General features: G+C 36.0%; 1 protein-coding gene and 1 long non-coding RNA gene across 3 annotated transcripts; one reads left to right on the plus strand and one right to left on the minus strand.

The window, feature by feature from the left end:
• Positions 1–482: 482 nt before the first annotated feature.
• Positions 483–3,875, minus strand: LOC308654327. The gene is made up of 4 exons (XR_014023217.1): positions 3,667–3,875; positions 3,370–3,538; positions 2,994–3,020; positions 483–497 (listed from the first exon to the last, which is right to left on the minus strand). It is a non-coding gene; the product is annotated as an uncharacterized lncRNA (long non-coding RNA).
• A 13-nt stretch (positions 3,876–3,888) lies between these two features.
• On the plus strand, positions 3,889–21,388 carry THAP9 (THAP domain containing 9). Of its 2 annotated transcripts, XM_081303548.1 has the most exons (5): positions 3,889–4,181; positions 7,802–7,997; positions 9,793–10,096; positions 11,863–12,013; positions 17,826–21,388. In XM_081303548.1, exons 1-5 carry the CDS (start codon positions 4,102–4,104, stop codon positions 19,798–19,800), a joined length of 2,706 nt encoding a protein of 901 aa, XP_081159674.1. In that variant the 5' UTR covers positions 3,889–4,101; the 3' UTR covers positions 19,801–21,388. The 2 variants fall into 2 exon arrangements, with proteins under 2 accessions (XP_081159674.1, XP_081159675.1); XM_081303549.1 differs by lacking the exon at positions 7,802–7,997.
• Positions 21,389–22,556: the final 1,168 nt, after the last annotated feature.

Genomic DNA, 22,556 nt, shown 5'->3' on the forward strand with positions numbered 1-22,556 from the left:
AGAAAAATTAAAAGAAAATGCTAGAAAAAAAGAACACAAGGTACTCTAACCATAAAATGAACTTTCTTATAAATGTTCTACAAATTTTCAAAAAAGAACACAGCATCACTTCAGTAATTTATATAAATGTATTACATATACATATGCGAGATACATACTATATATATTACTACACACACACACACACACACACACACACACACAAACACACACACGCTACAAAGAATACACCTAAGAAAGGAGACTGCTTATTTTTTCTTCAAGAAAACTGTCAGAGGGATTCCACCTCTTGGGTCCCCTTCTTCCTCCGGGAGAAGTCTTTTCTGCTGTCCTTTAATAAACTTATAATTTCTACTCTGAAAAAAAAAAAAAAAAAAAGAAAACTGTCAGAAGGCTGGGGATGTGGCTCAAGCGGTAGCGCGCTCGCCTGGCATGCGTGCAGCCCGGGTTCGATCCTCAGCACCACATACAAAGAAAGATGTTGTGTCCGCCGATAACTAAAAAAAAAATAAATATTAAAATTCTCTCTCTCTCTCCCCCCCCCTCTAAAAAAAAAAAAAAAAAAAACACTTGTCAGAATAATGTGAGAACCACTTTGTTTCATCTTTCCTAGGAGGGCCATGACCACTGTAATCCAATTAAGCAGGAAAGAAAACAGCCCTCACTTCAGATATTTAACTGGCTCTCAAACCACCTGAATCACCATCTGTTTTTTCAGGCTCTCAACTGGTTATATTAGCTGTAAACCATTTTAAGAACACATTAGCCCAGAACCCCACTTCCATTCCCAATGTCTCAGTCCTTCCATTTTGCCCATTTTATGCCCACTGTGGCTTTTTTGCTTTGAAGTTACCTAAAATTGGGTAGGAACATAAATGCATTCTTCAGGTAGCAATCACTCCCCCTACCCCGCCCCCCCCAAGTGATTTTAATTTGCATAGATTTTGAGTAGTCTACCTTAATCCTGTTTTTTTTTTCTGTAAACTCAAATGAATAATTTTGCTGAAATTAAGTTCTTTTCTTCAGGAACACATTTAACATTATAGCAGAAACACATGTGCCAAGGACTGAAAATCACCTTATACATTGTCTTTGGACTCAAGGAACATCCTCTAGTGGGTTCCCTACAAAGTTTTGAATCCTAAAAAAAAAAAAAAAAAAAGCAACCACCACAATGGGATAATACTTGAGGCTTATGATTTTTGTGGCAAAATTGGAAACCTCATCCACTTCAGGTGGGAATGTAACATGGTACAGTAACTTTGGAATATAGTCCTGAAGCTCCTCAAGAAGTTAAATATAATTACTATATGACCCAGAAATCCATTCTTAGGTGTAGAAACAAAAACTTATGGGGATGGGGATATAGCTCAGTTGATAGAGTGCTTGCCTTACATGCATAAGTCCCTGGATTCAATCCCCAGCACCAAAAAAAAAACAAAAACAAAACAAAACTTTTATGTCCGTGCCGTGTAAAACTTGCACATTAATGTTTACAGCATCCTTACTCATAATAGCCAAAAATACTGTTAACACAAATGTACATCACTAATGGATAAATAAAATGTGGTATATCTATACAATGGGAAAAATTCAGTGATAAAAACATAATTAATACTGATACATGTTACAACATGGATGAACTCTGAGAACATTGTACATTAAAGAAGCCAGTCACATAATTTCCTTTTTTTTTTTTTTAAGAGTGAGAGAGGAAAGAGAAAGAGAGAATTTTTTAATATTTATTTTTTAGTTCTCGGCAGACACAACATCTTTGTTGGTATGTGGTGCTGAGGATCAAACCCAGGCCGCACGCATGCCAGGCTAGCGCGCTACCGCTTGAGCCACATCCCCAGCCCAGTCACATAATTTCTCCTGTTAGTTTATTATCTAGATGAAGTACAATGAACAGTTCAGTCCACAAAGAAAAGTAAATTGGTTGTCTGGAGGGACAGGAGAGAGGGAGATACAGCTAAAAAGAATGGGGTTTCTTTTTTGGGTGATAAAAATGTTCTCATATGGGCCAGGCAAGGGTCCCATAGTCCAAGGCAATTCTGGAAGCTGAGGCAGGAGGATCACTTGAACCCCATTTGGACACCAATCTGGGCAATATAGTCAGACCCCATACTATATCAAAACAAAAAAGTGTTCTAAAATTCAGTGCAGTGATAGTTGCTCAACTCTGAGCAAATACTAAAGTCTAACTGAACTGTATACATTAAATCTGTTAATTATATGGTACTTATCTCTTTTACTGTTACAAATATATAAGGCAACCAATTTTTTCCTTAAAGGTAATTTAAAATAATGTTACTATTTCCATTTTGTTGGGTGCAGAGCAGGCTGAACTGTGTTGTCTGCAGGGCAGGCTGAACAGATGCTGGCTGCAAGATAGCCCATACACTCAAACCCCCCTCTATCTGGTCCTTTATCACCTGTTTGTGTCAAGTCCCGCTCAAGGCTGAGCACTCAACCCCACTTGGGCCAACAAGGCAGCATGCAGACCCAGAGGCCCCATTAGATTTGGGCTATAAAAACTCCCTCCTGCCAGGCCCCCCTCTCTCTTGCTCTCTCTCCCTCTCTCTTGCTCTCTCCCTGTTCATCTCTTCTCTTCTCTCTCTCTCTCTCTCTCTCTTTCCTTCCTTCTTTTCTCTTTATTGCACTGCTGCAATAAAGATCTTTTGGTCACTCCGAGTGTTGTGGTCACTATCCTTTCACATTTAGCCTAATTCAGGTCTTCATTGAGTACTAGAATAGTACTCAATAATAGTCCAACCAACTGCCCCAATATTTTTACCCAGCTTCTAGTCTTTGTTGTACATCTTAAGAGCCAAAAAACATTTGCTCTGCCCATTCCCCAGATGATAATCTTTCCAAAGTTCAAACTATCTCTACGCCATAATTTTTAATAAAACATAAGCAAATCTCTATTAATTTCATTCAGATAAGAAATAAACACATTATAATGGAAAGTAGATATAAATAAATAACACCTTGATACGAATCTTTTTGGCTGGAATCTAGACCAAATAATCAAAAAGGAAAAAAAGAAGCAATCAATCTTTTAGGTCTGGAAATTTGGAATTATGTAAGCTAGATTAACACTGCTGTTTTCTAAACGTGGCCTCCAACACTATGCAGGATTAAAAAAGAGCCACTTAGTATGCTACGGCTATACTTTTCAAAGACAAAAATATCATGCCCTCATTTGGCCTATTTTCTTTCTTCCTTGAAAACTGACCATCTCAAATTCTGAAACCTACGAGTGCCCCATTTCCAACCAAAATGACGTGACTGCCCTTTCTCTCGTGCCTCCATGACTGCTACTGCACTGCACTGAAGGCTTCCCAAACCCCCAGGAAAACTTACCTTTTTTCCTTGACTCTCTCGTCGTAGCAAAGTAGCTTTCTGAAAGGGGTTCTTTGAATTAAAAAAGTCGGAGCATGCTCACTTCATACTCTTCGCTCAAGCTCCTCCGAAATCACATTTTTAACGCCAACCATGACAACATCTCCTACATTGTCTCCGAATCAGAGAGCTACAAGATTAAGTAAAAGGAAAATGACTTGCAGCTCAGTAAATCATTTTACTTTTGCCCAGATTCTGTCTTCAACATGTAGGGCACCACGTTTTATTTGTCCCCATCATATCCTTTGCCATACATACCCTCCAGTTTCAGAGATCGCACCCGAAGTCCCATCCGCAAGCCTCATATTCGCCTCAATTTTGGCCCTTCCTCTCTGCTTCATATTCTCAGAACTGGCCTCACAAAACGCACGATGGCGCCGGATTGATCCCAAGTAGGAAAACAATCCAGTTACTGCTAACCCCACCACGCACCCAAAGGCCGAGAAGGAGCGGTCAAGAGCAAGTCTTAATGCCACTGACCTTTCCGATTGGCCTCTACTACACGCCATGCTCTGTGATTGGCTAGGGCGTCAACCGGTGAGCCTACAGACAGGCAGAGTGGGAGTGCCTCGCCTGTAAAGCCCGCCTTCCCTCATAAATAAAGGTCGAAGACGCGGAGTCAACGGGCGGAGTTAAATTTATCGTGATTCAAGCTGTCGTGGGAAGCCTGGAGGTGGAGCCCCATGTAACAAGATGACCCGAAGTTGCTTTGCAGTGGGCTGCAGTACCCGAGACACTGTGCTGAGCCGAGAGCGCGGCCTCTCCTTCCACCAGTGCGTGTGAGAGCAGCCGCGCCGCCATCGAGCTCGCAGCAGAGCCTGGCGAGCGTAGGCCGGGGCGGGGCGGGGCCGGGCGTTGCGTCGCGCCGTCGATGTGACGTGTGTGTCGTGGGGCGGGGAGCGGAAGTGAGAAGCGTCTGAAGTTGGGGTTCCTCGCTCACTTCTTCCTCAATGTTTACTTCCAAATTGCAGATCTTTTCCCACTGCGCTTTGCCTAATGAATTTTGAGTGAGGTTACTCAAAAGCAGTGGTCTCATTTAAAGTGAGGCGATCAGAAGGGAGGACAGTTGGGAAAACTGTTGCAAGCATGCGCCCCCATTAGACTACGTGGCTTCTTGAGAGCTTGAGTACTGATCAGTTTTGGCCTGTGCAGCCTAACCTTGCAAACTGTCGGCATTGTTGGTCGAGCTCTACAGGCCGGTACGATTCTGGGTGGATTCTGGTTGGTCATGTGGTCGTGTCAAAGAAATTTCATATTGCTCAAGAGTGGGAGCAGAATTTCATAGTAGTCCCATCTGAACCCATTTATAGTGCAGGTTGGTGTAGGTCATTCAAATCAATGTTAAAGATACACCAAGAAGTAGAAGAGGAGGTAAAATAGATCCTCACGGACAGAAGACGCGTACTCCCCGAGAGGTAGCCTATTAAAATATCAATAAGATATAGAGAGCTAATGGAAGTAATTTAATAAGAAGATAAACAGCATCATATCGGGCGCGGTGGTGCACACCTGTAATCCCAGCAAGTCAGGAGGCAGACACAGGAAGATCTCAAATTGAAGGCCAATTAGTGAGGTCCTGAGCATTAACCTTGCGAGATCCTGTGGATGTGAATGTAACTCGGTGGCAGAGTGTTCAGGGGTTCAATAGTCAGTAACAAAAAAGAAAAAAAAACTTCAGGGAGTGATAGATGGGTAGCACTTAAGTAGGAACGGCAAGGAAGAAGGTAAAGAGATGGAGAGTGCAGATAAAATGTAGAGGAGTGGAAAGATAATTAGGAGATAAATAGGAATAAATGCCAGGTTAAGGAGTTTGGGCTATGTCTTTTGGATGGTCTTTTGTTGTTTTAATTGTGTGCTTTCTTGATTCTTCCTAACCTTTACTCATCAGTTGGTTCCCCTTCTCTTTTAAACTGCTATCTTCTGTTTACTTGCCTAAAGCCAGTAAACATATAGACTATTTTTTTTTTTTATCATGGAGCTCTCGCCATGTAAAAATCTGAGTACATGCCCTGAAATCTGTGATACATATATCACAAGGCAAGGCAAATTATTTAAAATTAGAATTAGGTATTACCAATTTAATTTTCTTCAGAACTCTATATCTCATTAGTCATACTCATTACTCGGCAGTATTTGCCAACCTTTTCCATGGCATTTTATGCATACAAAATGCTTCTATAATACTTTGAGAGAGAGAGAGATGACAAAACTCTTTGGAGTTCACTTATAGTAACTACTCTGGGGCTCCAGGTGTCCCAAGCTACTCCATGTATTTGCCAGGTTTACCATTTGGGAAGCTTAGCATCAGGGATGGGTCTAATCATAATTTGGTAAACAAGCCTGCTTTTTAGAATGCTTCATAAACATCCATTAGGTAAGAATTCAATATAAAGTGATTTTCCTTTATTTGTAAAACAATTCTTTGTTTGCTCTTGTTCAAGTATCTTTATTTTCCTGGAACAGTAAAATGAAAATCCCAGAAATGGAATTAATTCTTCCTAGGAAAGAACAAACTTTGGATAGTATTATACACTTTAGAAAGTGCTTTGGAATTTATCTGTAGTTTTATGTATATCTTATTACAGCTCTGTGAGAAGACTCAGATTGAAACATGTATCTAAGACCACACAGCTTCTAAAAAGTCATTGACACTTAAATATAAGCCTTCCAATTCCATGTTCTTTCTTAAAATAATTTAGAGTATCTCAAAGTTGTTTTACCATTCTGTTTCTAACCATTATCTGAGGAAATTTTCACCAGTCTCAATACCTAATAACTGTGTGCTTTTATTTTTTTTTATTATTTTTTTTAATAAATATATTTTTTTAAAGAGAGAGTGAGAGAGGAGAGAGAGAGAGAGAGAGAGAGAGAGAGAATTTTTAATATTTATTTTTTAGTTCTCGGCGGACACAACATCTTTGTTTGTATGTGGTGCTGAGGATCGAACCCGGGTCGCACGCATGCCAGGCGAGCGCGCTACCGCTTGAGCCACATCCCCAGCCCAACTGTGTGCTTTTAAATATTAAAATATGCAAAAGTTATATGTAGGCATACACCATCTATAAGTCTGTTTCCAAGATGAATCCAACAGGAGGGTACAAAAAGAGTAGTTTTGGGATTTTCTTTTCTTTCAGTGCTAGGAATTGAAGCCAGCATTCTGCCATTGAGCACCTTTTTATTTATTTATTTATTTTTAAAATTGTTTAGGCAAGATCTTGCTAAATTTAACAGGCTGGCTTTTAACTTGCAATCCTTCTGCCTCAGCCTCCTGAGTAGCTGGGATTACAGGCATAAACTACTGCACTGGGCTAGTTTGTGATTTTCTTTATGTTAATTTCAAAAGTTTCCAAACATTAATTTGGCTGGAATTAAAAAAAAATAAGAGAAATGCAAGAATGAATATATATATATATATATATATATATATATATATATATATATATATATATTTGATATATATATATTTGAAATATATATATATATATATTTGAAATATATATATACCTAATTTATATATATATGTGTGTATATACATATATGTATATACACACACACACACATTTTTTTTTAATATGTGTTCAAGGCTAGGGGGAAAAAAGGTACCTTAAAAAAATGTGGGAAACAGGACAAGGAATGTACTTTTTCCATTGCTCCATGGAAATGACATCAAAATCCAGTGGAAACATGATCTCAACACATTTTTAAGAGTTAGAAATTGAGGAGTGGATTAGCTGGATTTGATGAATTTGATGGTATCTCATAAGATTGCAGTTACCTGAAGTCCTGACTAGGGCTGAAGGATTTGTTTTCAAAAAGGCTAATTTCCATGGCCTTTGGCTGGAGGCCTAAATTTCTCCCCAAGAAATCCACTCCACAGGACTGCTTATAAAGCTACAGATAATTTCCCCAGGGCAAAAGCATTCAGTTGAAAGAAGGAAGCTTCTATGCCTTTTATAATCTGGTGTCTGATTTCTCACTGTCACTTCTGCTTTAGCAAAATTCTTTGCTAAAGTATTTCCTGGTCTTACTCAAGGAGAGGAGAATTAGAAGATAGAATTAGAATTGAAAGATAATTGAAGGGAAGAGTGCCAAAGAATTTGTGAACATGATTTAAAGTCATCACCCACATGTATTATTTAACCATTTAAAGACAATAGATTCTCTTAAAGTAGAAGAAACTGTCCTCATTAAACTAAAACACATAAGTCCTTAGTTGTTGAACTTCTGAATTCATAAAAAGAAATCAAAGAACTTTCAAAACAAATAATTTAAACTTACTTGACTGGATATTATATTTATAGACAGCAGTTAAGAAATGGGTTTATATAAAAATACTACTGTAGTATTACTATAGTATCTTCATGTTAATGGCACTTTAATATGATTGCTGTAGATTTCCAACTGATACCATACAACGCTCAAAATGGATCAGAGCTGTTAATCGTGTGGACCCTAGAAGCAAAAAGATTTGGATTCCAGGACCAGGTGCTATACTATGTTCTAAACATTTTCAAGAAAGTGATTTTGAGTCCTATGGCATAAGAAGAAAGCTGAAAAAAGGAGCTGTGCCTTCTGTTTCTCTATACAAGGTACTTAAATCCAGTTGTAAACAAAGCTAAATTTTACAGAGCCTTGAAAAAAATCAAGGCAGTTCACATTTCAGCTAGAATTTGCAGAGGTGAGAACATCCCAAGTATTAAATCCTGTAATGGATTTTAAACGCTTTAAAAATTAATTTTCTTTTTGTTGTTTTTAGTCTATATGTAATAATAGCATTCTGCTTTGGAGCTTTTGAAAAAATTTAATCACAAAAATCAACTAGTAGGTATAAGCAGTCTTAAAAGTCAGGCTTTTGTTGAATAAGAGCTCATTATTGGCTCTTCCTAATAATGTTATTGATCTTGATCAAACATATACCTAATTAATAGCATTGGTATAAGGAAGAAATATATAGAAAATGAGTTTCTGTGAATGAGTCATCCATATTGACATTACATTTTTGTTTCTTTTTATTGTTTTTAACTTTTTACCCTTTAACTGTAACCTTTCAACATGGTTTTCACTTTTTGCATAATCTGTGATAGTCTCTTCTGTTCTTTTATTTTTTTTTTTTTTTGGTTGGGGGGGTACTGAGGACTGAACTCAGGGGCATTGAGCCACTTCACCAGCCCTATTTTTATTTAGAGACAGGGTCTCACCAGTTGCTTTGTGCCCCAGGGTCGCTGAGGCTGGCTTTGAACTTGAGATTCTCCTGTTTCAGCTTCCCGAGCCTCTGGGATTACCGGTGTGCTCCACCGTTCCTGGCTCTTCTATTCTGACATTAGTTTTGTTTTTGTTTTGGCCATGGACTTTTTTGTGTGTGGTGGGGGGGGGGGGTACCAGGGATTGAACTCAGGGGCATTCAGCCACTGAGCCACATCCCCAGCCCTATTTTGTACGTTATTTAGAGACAGGGTCTCACTGAGTTGTTTAGAGCCTTGCTGTTGCTGACTCTGGCTTTGAACTCGAGTTCCTCCTGCCTCAGCCTCTTATGCTGCTGGGATTACAGGCATGTACCACCTCGCCTAGCTCTTGACTTCTATTGTGACATTAGTTTTATCTTCCTCTTAACGCATTGGAGTCTCCTTCTTTCAGTGTTGTTTATCTCATTCCCCAGGTAGTTGATGTCAAATTCATATGTTCCATGAGCTTCCTGTTAATTAATCTATGTATTTCTGCCTGCCCTGAATTCTTTCAAACCACATATACTTACTTACTTCGAATTTGATAAACTGACATCTGCTTTCATAATTTTGTGTGAAATCAATAATTACTACTATTTATTGAGACCACTGATGGCCTGGCATTAGAACAGGAGATTTATGCAAATTATATTATTGTATCCTCAAGACAACCCTGTTTTATCCACATTTCACACATGAGGACACAGGTATTGTGGAGTTTAAATGACAGCTAATGAGTAAGGGAACTGGGATTCAAAGGTCAGTCCTGATTCCAAAGCCTCTGTTCCCTCCATGCCTTCTTTTTTACACAAATAACTTCCTGTCCCCTCCCTTAATCCATATTATTGTTCCTTCAAAGAACTATTCAAAACTCACTTCCAGGAAGCCTTCCCAAATTACTACCACCTTTCTATAGTTACTTACTTCAGAAACTTCAGCATCACATTAATACTTCTATGTAGGTGCAAAGAATAAACAAACCACAACCTTGTGCATTGTTCTGTATACTACACATTTTAAAAATTCAGAGTTTATGACTCTTTCCTTCACATCTAACTCTCCACAGCAACCAGGTGCATGTTTTGTGTTCAGTGCTATTTTTACAGATAATCTCATGCTTGATGATTTCAAAAATAACTGTACTTTTATATTTCTGTCATAGATTCTTCAGGGTGTTCACCTTAAAGGTAAAGCAAGACAGAAAATCCTAAAACAACCACTTCCAGACAATTCTCAAGAAGTTGCTAGTGAGGACCATAACTATAGTTTAAGGAGGCCCTGGACAGGAGGTGCTGAGAAACTGGCTGAGGTGCAACAAATGTTACAAGTGTCTAAAAGAAGACTTATCTCTGTAAAAAACTACAAGATGATCAAGAAAAGAAAGGGCCTACAGTTAATTGATTCACTTGTAGAAGAAAAACTACTTTCTGAAGAAACAGAGTGTCTCCTAAGAGCACAATTTTCAGGTATCTCCCCCAGTTCCTGTAATATTTACGAAATAACTTTTTTCCTGAATACCATTAAATATTTAATTTGCCATTACTTATGAAAACATGCTTTCTACTGGGAAGTAAAAAAAAAAAAAAAATCCTAGTAGTTTAAACAAGAAGAATGAAAAGTAATCTTGAAGTCCTTTTATATTTCTTCCAGTTATAAAAATAGCATTTATTATAGGAAAAGCAGAGAAGTATTTAAATGATAAAATAATGCATAATACTACTACTGAGAAATGAAATCATATGGTTTTATACAACTTTCTGTACTTTATTTGAAATAGCTTTGACCTATGCTACTCCAGATTCTTTATAAACAGGTTTTTTGTTTGTTTATTTGTTGTAATGGGGATTAAATGCAGGGGCACTGAACTACATTCCCAGTTCTTTTTTTTTTTTTTTTTTAATTTATTTTTAAATTTGAGACAGGGTCTTCCTGAATTGCTGAGGGTCTCCTTAAGTTGCTGAGACTGGCCGGTGACTTGTGATGCTCCTGCCTCTGCCTCCCAAGTCACTGGGATTACAGGCATGTGCCACTGCCCCTGGTTTCTAAACAGTTTTAATTTCTACATAATTTATTACCAAAGTCCTGTTGCAATAGAGTTGACCTAGATAATTTGCAAAAGTGTCTTTGAGCTTGGAAATTATATGAGTCTCCCATTTTTTTCCCTAAAATATTCTATAGATATGTAAATCCATGGAAAGACTACTTAGTCCTCTATGTGAACCAGGAAGAGGGGTAAAATAAGATTTGCCAACTTATTCTTTGAAAGTAGCAGAGATTTTAGATTTATATTCTGGCGAAAGAATTATTCCTATTTCTAGAAAAATAGGGGAGAATATTCTGTTTCCCCAAGAGAGGGGAACTGAAGTAAGAATTGGAATCTCCACAGGAACAGAAGATTTTTTTTTTTTCCTTTTCTCTTTCACTGTTAGGCAAGATGATCTTTTCAATCTGAATAATACCCTATCCCTAGAAATGTTCTCTTCATTTAATTTTCACTCTCAGATAAATAGTAACCAGGTAAAAATAAAACAAAAATGTTCTCATACTCTAGAGGCTTAATTTGATCCAGTTACCATATTTCGCTTCATAATGGTTGCAGGTATTATATTGTTTTTCTGTTTGTTTGTTTTATACTGGGAATTGAACTCAAGTGTGCTTTACCACTGTGCTACATTCCCAGCCCTTTTTATTTTTAATTTTAGTCTCTATAAGGTACTTAGGGCTTCTTTAAATTGCTGAGGACTGGCATTGAACTTGTGAGCCACCATGCATGGCTCATTACAGATTTTTATCCCAAATTTTTTTTTTGCAAAAAAGTGGGATATTACCATTATGTGAAGCTTCAAAAAAATGTGCTGTTATTACTTAAAAATCATTTATTACTAAACTGTCTTTGGTACAAGATTAGAGCATATGGCATACTTGTGAAATATAGTATTTCATTTTCTTCCCTCTTCCTCTAAAAATTTCTTATCTGGCTGCCAATGAATAGTAAAACATGATTTAAATAGTAACTGTTTTCTTCCCTCTTTCTATTGAATGATGGAGATGAGCATGGTAAATTGGTTAGGGTGCCCTGAGCGGATATTAACTTGTGAACAAACTCAGTTTAAATGTGATTATTTGTATTTGAATTTTCATGTCCAGTCATTTTTGTATCCAAATGCTGTGATCTGTACTTGAAAATTTATTATCCCATTTTTTATTATAACAATAAATGTTATTTTAACAGATTTTAATTGGGAGATGTATAACTGGCGAGAAACAGCTGAGTACTCCACCGAAATGAAACAGTTTGCATGTACACTCTATTTGTGTAGTAGCAAAGTCTATGATTATGTAAGAAAGATTCTTAAACTGCCTCATTCTTCTATCCTCAGAACGTAAGTAATTAATTTTTGGATGTTAAATGAAACAAATAAATTGTTCTTTTATTGAATTTTGTACATTAAGGCTATTAGTATCCATACTCCCATTAATTACTCCATTTTCTGTTTAAAAACTTCTAGGTAGTATTTGCATATTATCACAACAGCAATGTTTTCACCCACAAGATGAGGACACATAGGCTGACAAAGGTTTTTGCGTCTCAAATGTTAGAGACACTCTGGGTGGTAAAATTTGAATCTTGAAATATTGAAATTTCTAGTGCGCTTTAGTAGTTCTAATATCTTACTATTTTGGAAAATCTTTCACAGTTCTGATTAATACTATTTATGAAAGGCAAAGCACAAAAAAAATCTGCATTTTCTGTAAGCACTGCTGTTGTTGCTACTGCAAGTTGTTCAGGGACCAGATTTTAGTAAATATCTTCTCAGGTTTTGTGGTCAGAATATATAGATACATTTATAATTGTCAGTGTGAAGTGAATAACAATGATTCTCTAGTAATGTCTTACAAATTTAATGTTCAGTCTTGGCTCTTTTTTATCACTAGTTTAACAGACTTTCTTTTTTAAGAAATGAAGGGGGATTCTCCTACATACCAAAAAAAAAAAAAAAAAAAAAAAATTTAAAAATAGGAAATGAGAGAAAAGGAAGAAAAAAAATGAATACTTTTTTTTCTACACAGCATATACAATTATCATTAGAGTATTTCCTATAGTCTTTTTTATGTGCATAGATTTATTAGGTTTTACATAGTTATGATCTTTTCTACATAAATTTCTGTATCACTTTATTATTTATGCCTTTTATCTGTTATTTTGAACTCTTCATAGGTAAATTTTAATAGCTGTATAATATTAGTTGGTCCTACCCTATTTAACCCTTATCTAACCATTGGACATTCATATTATTTTGACTTTTTGATTGTAATTGCTATTTCGTACATTGAGGTGAATATTTGTGTAATAAAACCAACTCTGTTCCTAGTGTGAGGTTATCATATAGGCTTGGTGTTATACCTATTTACAAATGTCAATCACTTAGCAGACATATTTATAGACATTTTGTTTGTATTTCTTGTCTTGTACCTTTTTAAGTTCAATCCTCTCCCATATTAATTTTACCTAAAGCATTCCTTACTGGTTTTTCATGATGGTCTGTGTAAGACCTTTCACATGACTTCTCATCTTTATTTTCTATGTTTTTCTTCCTTCCCTATAGTTCTGTACCAATACCTAGATAGATTAAGTCTTTTCTAGTAGTTCTATTTCATGCTTTTCTTTCTTCATGGGAGTTTGGTATTTGTAGTCTTTGTTGTAACCTGGCACATTTATATTTATAATTCCACTAATGCCATTCCTTATTTCTTTGGATACTTTGGCTGTAACTAAGTTACATTGTTTAGGGTTATAGTAATGCATGCTTGTTATTAAACATTCAAACAGTAAGTATTTAAATACTAGAAAATGAAAAACATCTATAATCTTTCTCCTTCCCTAATCTCATAAGGTAACTACTCTTAACAGTTTGGTAAATAGCCTCCCAGACTTACTTTGTGCTATGCTGGGGATAGAGCCAAGACAGGTAGGTGCTCTACCACTGAGCTACACCCCCAGCCTAGACTTTTTTTTTTCTCCAATCTATTTCTTGATAAAATTTTGCTGATACCTAGATTTTATCCTAGAAAATCTGGAAGGTCAAACATTTGTTTTTTATTACAATTCCATTTAAAAAACTATATTTTAAGACAGCTGTGCTTTAAGTAATAGATCTTTATAACCATTATATTTAATATTTATTCAATAAATATTTATTGATCAGGAGCGGCCAGTGAGGCAGGAGGAAAACCAGGAGGTTGTGATGGCCTGGAAGCCAAGTGTAGAAAGTATTTCAAGGAGGGAGTAGTCCACTGTGTCAAATGCTGCTGGGAGATCAGATCAGGTAAGATGAGGACAGAGAATTGACTCTTGGGTTTTGCAAGCTAGAAGTCATTGATGATCTTGACAAAAGCAGTTGCAGTGGAGTGGTGGAAAGGTGAAACTGGCTTGAGTGGGCTCACAAAAGTCTCACAAAACACACACACACACACATACACACAAATAAAAAATATGTGTGTGTGTGTGTGTGTGTGTGTGTAAATTATAGGAGTTTTGCTATGAATGAGAGCAGGAAAATACATCTTTGGTAGAAGGAAGGGTGTTGATTTGGCAGATGTTCTAGCATGTTTGTATGTTCGTAGGAATGATAGAGTAAAGATAATTGGTGATTCGTAAAAGAAAGGATAATTTCAGGAGGCTAACATCCAATACCATTTTGGAAATAAGTAACCTTAGCTAGGACAGGAACCGTTCATCCATTATATTAAGAAGAGAGGCAGAGACAGATAAAATAAGGTAATAGATTTGGTGGTGAGAAATGAATTTTGATCAATTGCTTCTATTTTCTCCATGAAATAAAGCTATTAGTGGAGAGATGAGGAGGGAGGTATTAGAAATTTGGAACGAGAAGAGGAAATGTTCACAGTCATCTTAGAGGCCAGAAAAAAACAAGTTACTTGGAAAATGTGGCACCAGAAGTGTTTTCAAAACTAGGTTTTTTTGGATGGAAAAAACAAATAGATGGTTAATGTTAGATGAGGAAAAACCAAGCCAGCCTTAAATTTTTTAAAATCTTGGTTTGGTTAGGTAGGTACATCTCACTGATTTCTGATTGTCACCTGTCTTTCTCTAATGCTTACCTTCATCAAACATATCTCTTATTAATTTTTTTCTGTGCTGATGTTGGACCCTTTTTTTAATTCTCTTTGGATTACTTATGTCCACAGCCTTCTCAGAACAGTCATTTTTCTAATTCCAGGGCTTTGGGTCTTTAAGGTAGCTTACTTTCATAAATTCTTTGAAATTATGTCATCATGTCCTTAGATTTCCTTGTTATAATAATGATACACTTAGTGTGATTTTGGTCATAGTTACACAGTGATAGAACATTTGTTTCTTAGTTATACTCCTCTGTTTCTAATTTTCTTTGTTCATATTCACTGCAGTTTAACAAATTAACTTCTCATATAGGTTGGATGCAGTGAGTCTCAAAAATAAACAAAATGGTGGGAAGAGCTTATAGTCTTACAGAAAAATAGATAGTATTACAGAGTTCTAGGACTCCTTTTTTCCCCAAGTAGTTTTAAGCCACCCAGCTAACTTTCTATAATCATTCCATAACGAAGCTTCTAGATATTAGTTAATTAAAAGTATGTTGATGAGAATATAAATTAAAATTGGTGGGAACTTTCTGAAGGATAGTTTCAAATGTACACACCCAATTATGTGCACTTGAGATCCAAAATTTGATTTTAATTTCCTATTAAAGTTGAGTTAATTTATCCCAATTCATGCATAAATTATCTTTGCATCCTATTCCTACAAATTACACAAATGACATAAACAAGTGTGTTTAATATGTAATTGCACTATTTATATTGTCTAAAAAATTAAAACAACCTAAATGTTTTTTAACATGGTTTAGTTAATATTCTTAATCATGTGATTGTAGGCTAATATTTAAAGACATGGAAAAATGACTCCCAACATTAAACGAAAAAAAAAAAAAAACCAGTATAATTTTTGAAAACTACATCTAGGTATGCATACATATCTAGTTTCCTAGACTCCCTGAAATATTAACCGATTTTTTTAAATTTTTTTTACACTTTTTTAAATAATAATTTTTTTAAAAGAAGGAAAAGAAGAATGTAATTTTTTATGTTCAGAATTTTTTTCCTCCAGTTTTGGGAGAGAAGAAAGTTTGAGAAAAATCAGTTGCCTCCTATGCTGCTGTAACTTACACTCTTGGTTTAACTCTTAGATGTACCTTCACAAAATAAATCCAGTCTACTTACCTTTCTTCCTGATTTTCACGACACTATTCTAGTACCTGTGGACATTAAGATACTATTTAGATTTTCATTTAGAAAACAAGCCCAACCGAACAAGGCATTTTTTAAAAATCCCATTTAAAATAAAACTTTTACAGAGAGACATGAAGTAGTTTCAATGCATACTCTTGCATATGCAGCACATTTACATCTTGATGTTCATTTGAGAATACTAATGTAAAATAAATTAATTTTAAACAGTTAAAACTTGATGACAGGGGCTGGAGATGTGGCTCAAGTGGTAGCGCGCTGGCCTGGCATGCGTGCGGCCCGGGTTCGATCCTCAGCACCACATACAAACAAAGATGTGTGTCCACCGAAAAAACTAATAAATAAATAAAATTCTCTCTCTCTCTCTCTCTCTCTCTCTCTCTCTCTCTCTCTCTCTCTCTCTCTCTTTAAAAAAAAAAATTAAAAAAAAAAAACTTGATGACATACCTGTGAAGGGTTTCCAACATACTAATGGGCTGTAGCATTACTCTGTTTTCTCACTGTTACTATTTCTGTTGTATTTTAAAATATTAACAACTGATATATACTTTTGTCTCCTAAATAGTTATCAAAATGTCTTTTGCATCCTATAACTTTATCTATCTCAAAACCATCTGTGCCTGAAATCAATTTATTGTATCATAATTGCCATTAGAGTATAGGTTATATTTCTTTGTATGTGAAAGTGCATGGTAGGAGTTTTATTTACAAAACTTCTAGGTTCCAGGTTGCAACTAAACTGTTTGGAAAGCCCTGTCTTGACTGAGATGGGACTGCAAGTTCTAGGTCAATCTGGGCAACTTAGTGAGACCCTATCTCAAAATAAAAAATAAGAAAGGACTGGGTATGTAGCTCAGTTGCAGAGCACCCTTGGCTTCAATTCCCAGAACCCCCCAAATAAAATAAAATTGCACATGAGTCAAAGGAAAAATCACAACGGAAATAAATATGGCTGCTTTCTTTCTGGGAAACAAATTATAGTAAATTATAAGAAAGAAGAATTCTGAAGATGGACACTAACCATAATAGGAAGGACTGATTAGCAGCTGGGAAGTTCAGGGGTACTATGAAACAGCTCCTAAGGTAATAATGCAGGTACGTTGTATAAGAACCAACACATGCAGATACCTTAAAGCTTCTTACAGTGTAATTTTGAGGCTGCAAAGAGTGAGCAAAGCACCAAAGGTCTGGGTATCAGGAAAGTTGGGTTTCAAATTTGTCCATAACTAATACCACAATACAGGCAAAGTTGCTCAACCACTCCCTTTTCCCACATTCCTAATCTGTAAAATGAGGTAGATATACTAGATGTACTCAAAGGTTCCCCCACTTTCTTCAGTTTCTTCTTTCAGTAAATGTACAGACAAGACTGGTTTACTATCCATATTGTAAAAAGATTGATCAGAACATGCTAGATAATTGATATGTGTACTGTTTGAAGAATAAATGAGCCAGGCATGGTGGTACACACTTGTAATCCCAGTGACTTAGATGGCTGAGGCAAGAGGATTGCAAGTTCAAAGTTAATCTCAGCAATTTATAGAGGCCCTAAGAAAATAGTTAGATCCTCTCTCAAAATAAAAATAAAAAAGACTGGGGAATATGGCTCAGCAGTTAAGCAACCCTGGGTTCAATCCCCAGTACCAAAAAAAAAAAAAAAGGGAAGAAATGAGAAAAATATGTTGTGTGTTTGCATATTAAGATCCTAGTTTGTGTTTCTTTATTATTTCATTGTATCTATGAATATCTTCTTGAAATGTATAATTTGGATACTTGACTTTTATTTCTACAGGGATTTGAGGTTACATTTAGTACCATTTAAGTCTTGTTCCTTTTTTTCTTTTTATTTTCTTATTTAAGTTTGTGTTTTAATTTTATATTTTCTAGGTGGTTATCCAAATGCAAACCCAGTCCAGGTTTCAACAGCAATATTTTTTCTTTTCTTCAACAAAGAGTAGAGAATGGAGACCAGCTATATCAGTACTGTTCACTGATCATAAAAGGTATCTCTCTCAAGGAACAACTTCAGTGGGATCCCAGCAGTAACAGTTTGCAAGGGTTTATGGACTTTGGTCTTGGGAAACTTGATGCTGATGAAACACCACTTGCCTCAGAAACCATTTTGTTAATGGCAGTGGGTATTTTTGGTCATTGGAGAACCCCTCTCGGTTACTTTTTTGTAAACAGAACATCTGGATACTTGCAAGCTCAGCTGCTTCGTCTGACTATTGGCAAACTGAGTGACATAGGGATCACAGTTCTGGCTGTTACATCTGATGCTACAGCTCACAGTGTTCAAATGGCAAAAGCATTGGGGATACATATTGATGGAGACAACATGAAGTGTACATTTCAGCATCCTTCATCTTCTAGTCAACAGATTGCATACTTCTTTGATTCTTGCCACTTGCTGAGATTAATAAGAAATGCATTTCAGAATTTTCAAAGCATTCAATTTATTAATGGTACAGCACATTGGCAGCACCTTGTGGAATTAGTAGCTGTAGGAGAACAGGAATTATCATATATGAAGGGAATCCCAAGAAAACATGCAAATTTGAAAAATCATGTATTGAAAATGAATTGTGCTGCTCAACTCTTTAGTGAGAGTGTAGCCAGCGCATTAGAATATTTGCTGTCAGTGGGCCTTCCTCCTTTTCAAAACTGTATTGGTACTATCTATTTTTTACGTTTAATTAACAACCTGTTTGACGTTTTTAATAGCAGAAACTGTTATGGAAAGGGTCTTAAAGGACCTCTGTTACCTGAAACTTTTAGTAAAATAAATCATGTATTAATTGAAGCCAAGACTATTTTTCTTACATTATCTGACACTAGCAATAATCAGATCCTTAAAGGTAAGCGGAAATTAGGGTTCCTGGGATTTTTGCTTAATGCTGAGAGTTTAAAATGGCTCTACCAAAATTATGTTTTCCCAAAAGTCATGCCTTTCCCTTATCTCCTGACTTACAAATTCAGTCAAGACCATCTGGAATTATTTCTAAAGATGCTTAGGCAGGTATTAGTACCCAGCTCCAGCTTTACCTGCATGGCATTCCAGAAAGCTTACCATAATTTAGAGACCAGATACAGATTTCAAGATGAAGTTTTTCTAAGTGAAGTAAGCATCTTTGACATTTCAGTTGCTCGAAGAAAAGATTTGGCCCTCTGGACAGTTCAACGTCAGTATGGTGTCAGGGTTATGAAGTCGCTTTTTCACAAAGAAGATATTTGTCAAGACTGGTCTAATTGTTCACTAAGTGAGGCATTACTAGACCTGTCAGATCAAAAGCGAAGTCTTACCTGTTGTGCTGGTTATATTGCAAGTAGGTTATCAGCTATTTTAACTTGTGAAGACTGTATCAGTGCACTGTATGCATCGGATCTTAAAGCCTCTAAAATTGGTTCACTGTTATGTGTTAAAAAGAAGAATGGTTTGCATTTTCCTTCAGAAAGTCTATGTCAGATAATAAATATTTGTGAACAAGTTCTAAGAACCCATTCAAGAATGGTAGTTTTTGAACTAGTTCCTAAACACAGGGAATTGTATCTTCAGGAGAAAATATTACATGAGCTTTCTGGGCATACTTATCTTTTTGTAGATTTAAATGAGCATCTCTTTGATGGAGAAGTTTGTGCCATCAATCATTTTGTAAAGCTACTAAAGGATATAATAATGTGTTTCTTAAGTATCAGAGCTAAAGATGTAGCTCAGTACTCTTTAAGACACCATTCAGAAAGAACTGAAAGGAAGACTTTGTCAAAGAAACACGGGTCTTTACAGGATTACAAATGTTTAAGTTTCGCTAATACCAATAAATTTAGACATTTGCTAAGTAATGAAGGATATCCATTAAAATGAGAGCTCTTAAAACATATTACCATTTTTCTTAAGAATATTTGGTCAACATTTTTTTTAAAGCTCACTCTACCATATTTTATAAATTGACCATTCTGCACAGTGGACAACTTTGCAATTTTGACTTACTGAATATTATAAACTCTGCTCATGTCTTGGAATGGCCCATAGAATTTGAGTTTTCCAAACTGTACAAAGTAGTAAGTCTGTCAGAACAGACCACCAACAGGTGCTATCTTTGAAGTTACTCCTATAAGAGTGATTTGAACTGATACACTTTTGACTTGTTCAAAGAGTAACAACCATTCAGAATCACCCAAACATGGGCTCCTTTGCTAAATAACTACATTTCCTTAAAGAGCTTTGGTTTATAATTCTTAAGAATGTTAGCAAAATACTTATAAAACCTTTATGTTTCATATTTAAAAATGGAAGTTGTGCTTTGAACATTAGGCTAAAGTAAAAAGCAGTTACCACAAAGATCCCCTTGTCCCGGGGTACCCTAAAATAGAAAAACTTTTGTCAGACAGAAGGTAAGTATGTGAACCATGAGATTGTTCTTTGTGTTATATCCAAGCAGGAAAATGCAGTCTGGGAAGAGTAAAGGTGATGTGGTTTTTACTATCCAAGTCCCTGGATTTTGAAATATTTCTTTTGAATAATATAATAGGGTGGATACTTCACCCCTTGACTCCTGTTGGAAGAACCCAGTGCTCATCAGAAGCCTTTATTTCAACTTCTGTTCTTTCTGAGATGTGTTTTCAGGGAGGCTAAAATAATCAAACATACCAATATTGATTGACTAATAGAATCATAGCATGTGATTAATAAACTAGAAAATAATGGTCTATTTAGACAATGGATATGGAAAATTTTGTCTTAATTACATAATGGTATTTGTCCCTCAGAAATTTAGGAGTTTAAATCCAAAGGTGGAAAGCATGTTAAGAATAATTTTTCTCCACTCTCTCACACATTTGAAAAGATAAGTAGAAAAGCATGCAGGTACCTAATTTTCACAAAAAGGAGCATGCTAATGGATAAAAGAAACAAGAACATATTACTCACTTGCCTTATAAAACATGTCTTTTTTGTCATTGAGTGTCACAAAGTAAAGTTAATGCTAATATAAAATTTTAAATTACAAAAGATTGCTGGGTGTGGTGGTACAGTCCTGTAATTCCAGCAACTTGGAAGGCAGAGGGAAGACTATCACAAGTTTGAGGCCAACCTCAGCTTCTTAGACCCTGTCGCAAAAAATAAAAAAAGATCCGAGCGCAGTGATGCACACTTGTAATCCTAGCAGCTCGGGAGGCTAAGACAGGAGGGTGGCGAGTTCAAAGGCAGCCTCAGCAACAGCAAGGCACCAAGCAACTCAGTGAGACCCTGTCTCTAAATATAAAATACAGAATAGGCTGGGAATGTGGCTCAGAGGTCGAGTGCCCCTGAGCTCAATCCCTGGTACCACCCCCCCAAAATAAGGGTTGGAGATAGCTCAGTAGTAAAATGCCCCTGGGTTTGATCCCCAATGCCACCGGAAAAAATAATAATAATTACAAAGTAAAAGTTGAAATTCCCCTTAAAAAGTCTGTCTTGAGGGCTGGGGATGTGGCTCAAGCGGTGGCGCGCTCGCCTGGCATGCGTGCGGCCCGGGTTCGATCCTCAGCACCACATACAAACAAGGATGTTGTGTCCGCCGATAACTAAAAAATAAATATTAAAATTCTCTCTCTCTCTCTCCCCCCTCGCTCTATTTAAAAAAAAAAAAAGTCTGTCTTGATGTATTTGTTTATTCTACCTCAGAGACATATGTTTTGAAATATAATCAGTGTTATATTTTATACAAGAATCTATTACTAGAAGTTTCAGTCTTATGGGTTTTTTGTTTGAAAATCACCATTTATTTATTGCTTATATAAATCAAGTTTTGTACCTGAACTTTATTTAAAGCAAGGTTCACATCTATAGTGTCTGTTACTCCTTGTTGTTACATTTGACTAATGTACTAATATATTCTGTATTTAAAGAAATTAAGTGTTTCGTGTTATTCCTTTCAGTGCTGGATAAATTGGGCAAATGTTGAAGGAGAGAGAGAATATTTCCATTACTACTTTTAGCTTATTTACTTGCTTTATATCCCTTTTACCTGATATAGCATGCTTTGCAGCAAAATATTCATATTTGATTAAGGTATTAGTTATAATTTCTACTCTGCACCTTTTTTTCCTTCAGAGAAAAACATTTTCTTAAAAAAAATTTATCCATCCTACTTTCCAACAGAGTTGGGATAACTGGATATCCACATGCAAAAGAATCAATTCAAAATGAATCAAAGAATTAAATGTCAGAGGTAAAGCTATAAAACTTAGAAGAAGGGGCTGGGGATTTAGCTCAGTTGGTAGAGTGCTTGCCTCACATGCACAAAACCCTGGGTTCAATCCCCAGCATCACCAAAAATAAATAAATAAAACTTAGAAGAAAATAGAACTGGATTAGGCGTTTGTATTTTAGCTAAGACACCAAAAAAAAAAAAAAGAAAAGAAACAATAGAAATTGGACTTCATCAAAATTAAAAACATGTTTACATGTTTCAAGGAGATATCAAAAATGTAAGACTGTTGCTCAGTGGTATAGCACTTGCCTCGCATATGTGGAGTACTGGGATTTAATCCTCAGCACCACATAAAAATAAATAAATATTGTATCCATCTACAACTAAAATATTTTTTTTAAAATGTGAAAGAGGGCTGGGGATGTGG

This window comes from Spermophilus citellus (genome assembly GCF_964194105.1).
Source record: "Spermophilus citellus genome assembly, chromosome: 8".
Classification (NCBI taxonomy): domain Eukaryota; kingdom Metazoa; phylum Chordata; class Mammalia; order Rodentia; family Sciuridae; genus Spermophilus; species Spermophilus citellus.

Bases quoted from the DNA above. Each gene is read 5' to 3' on its own strand.
- THAP9 (XM_081303548.1), top strand. From the start codon at position 4,102: ATGACCCGAAGTTGCTTTGCAGTGGGCTGCAGTACCCGAGACACTGTG. The intron at 7,998-9,792 runs GTACTTAAATCC...TTTCTGTCATAG, and splicing joins CTTCTGTTTCTCTATACAAG to ATTCTTCAGGGTGTTCACCT. The intron at 10,097-11,862 runs GTATCTCCCCCA...TTATTTTAACAG, and splicing joins CCTAAGAGCACAATTTTCAG to ATTTTAATTGGGAGATGTAT.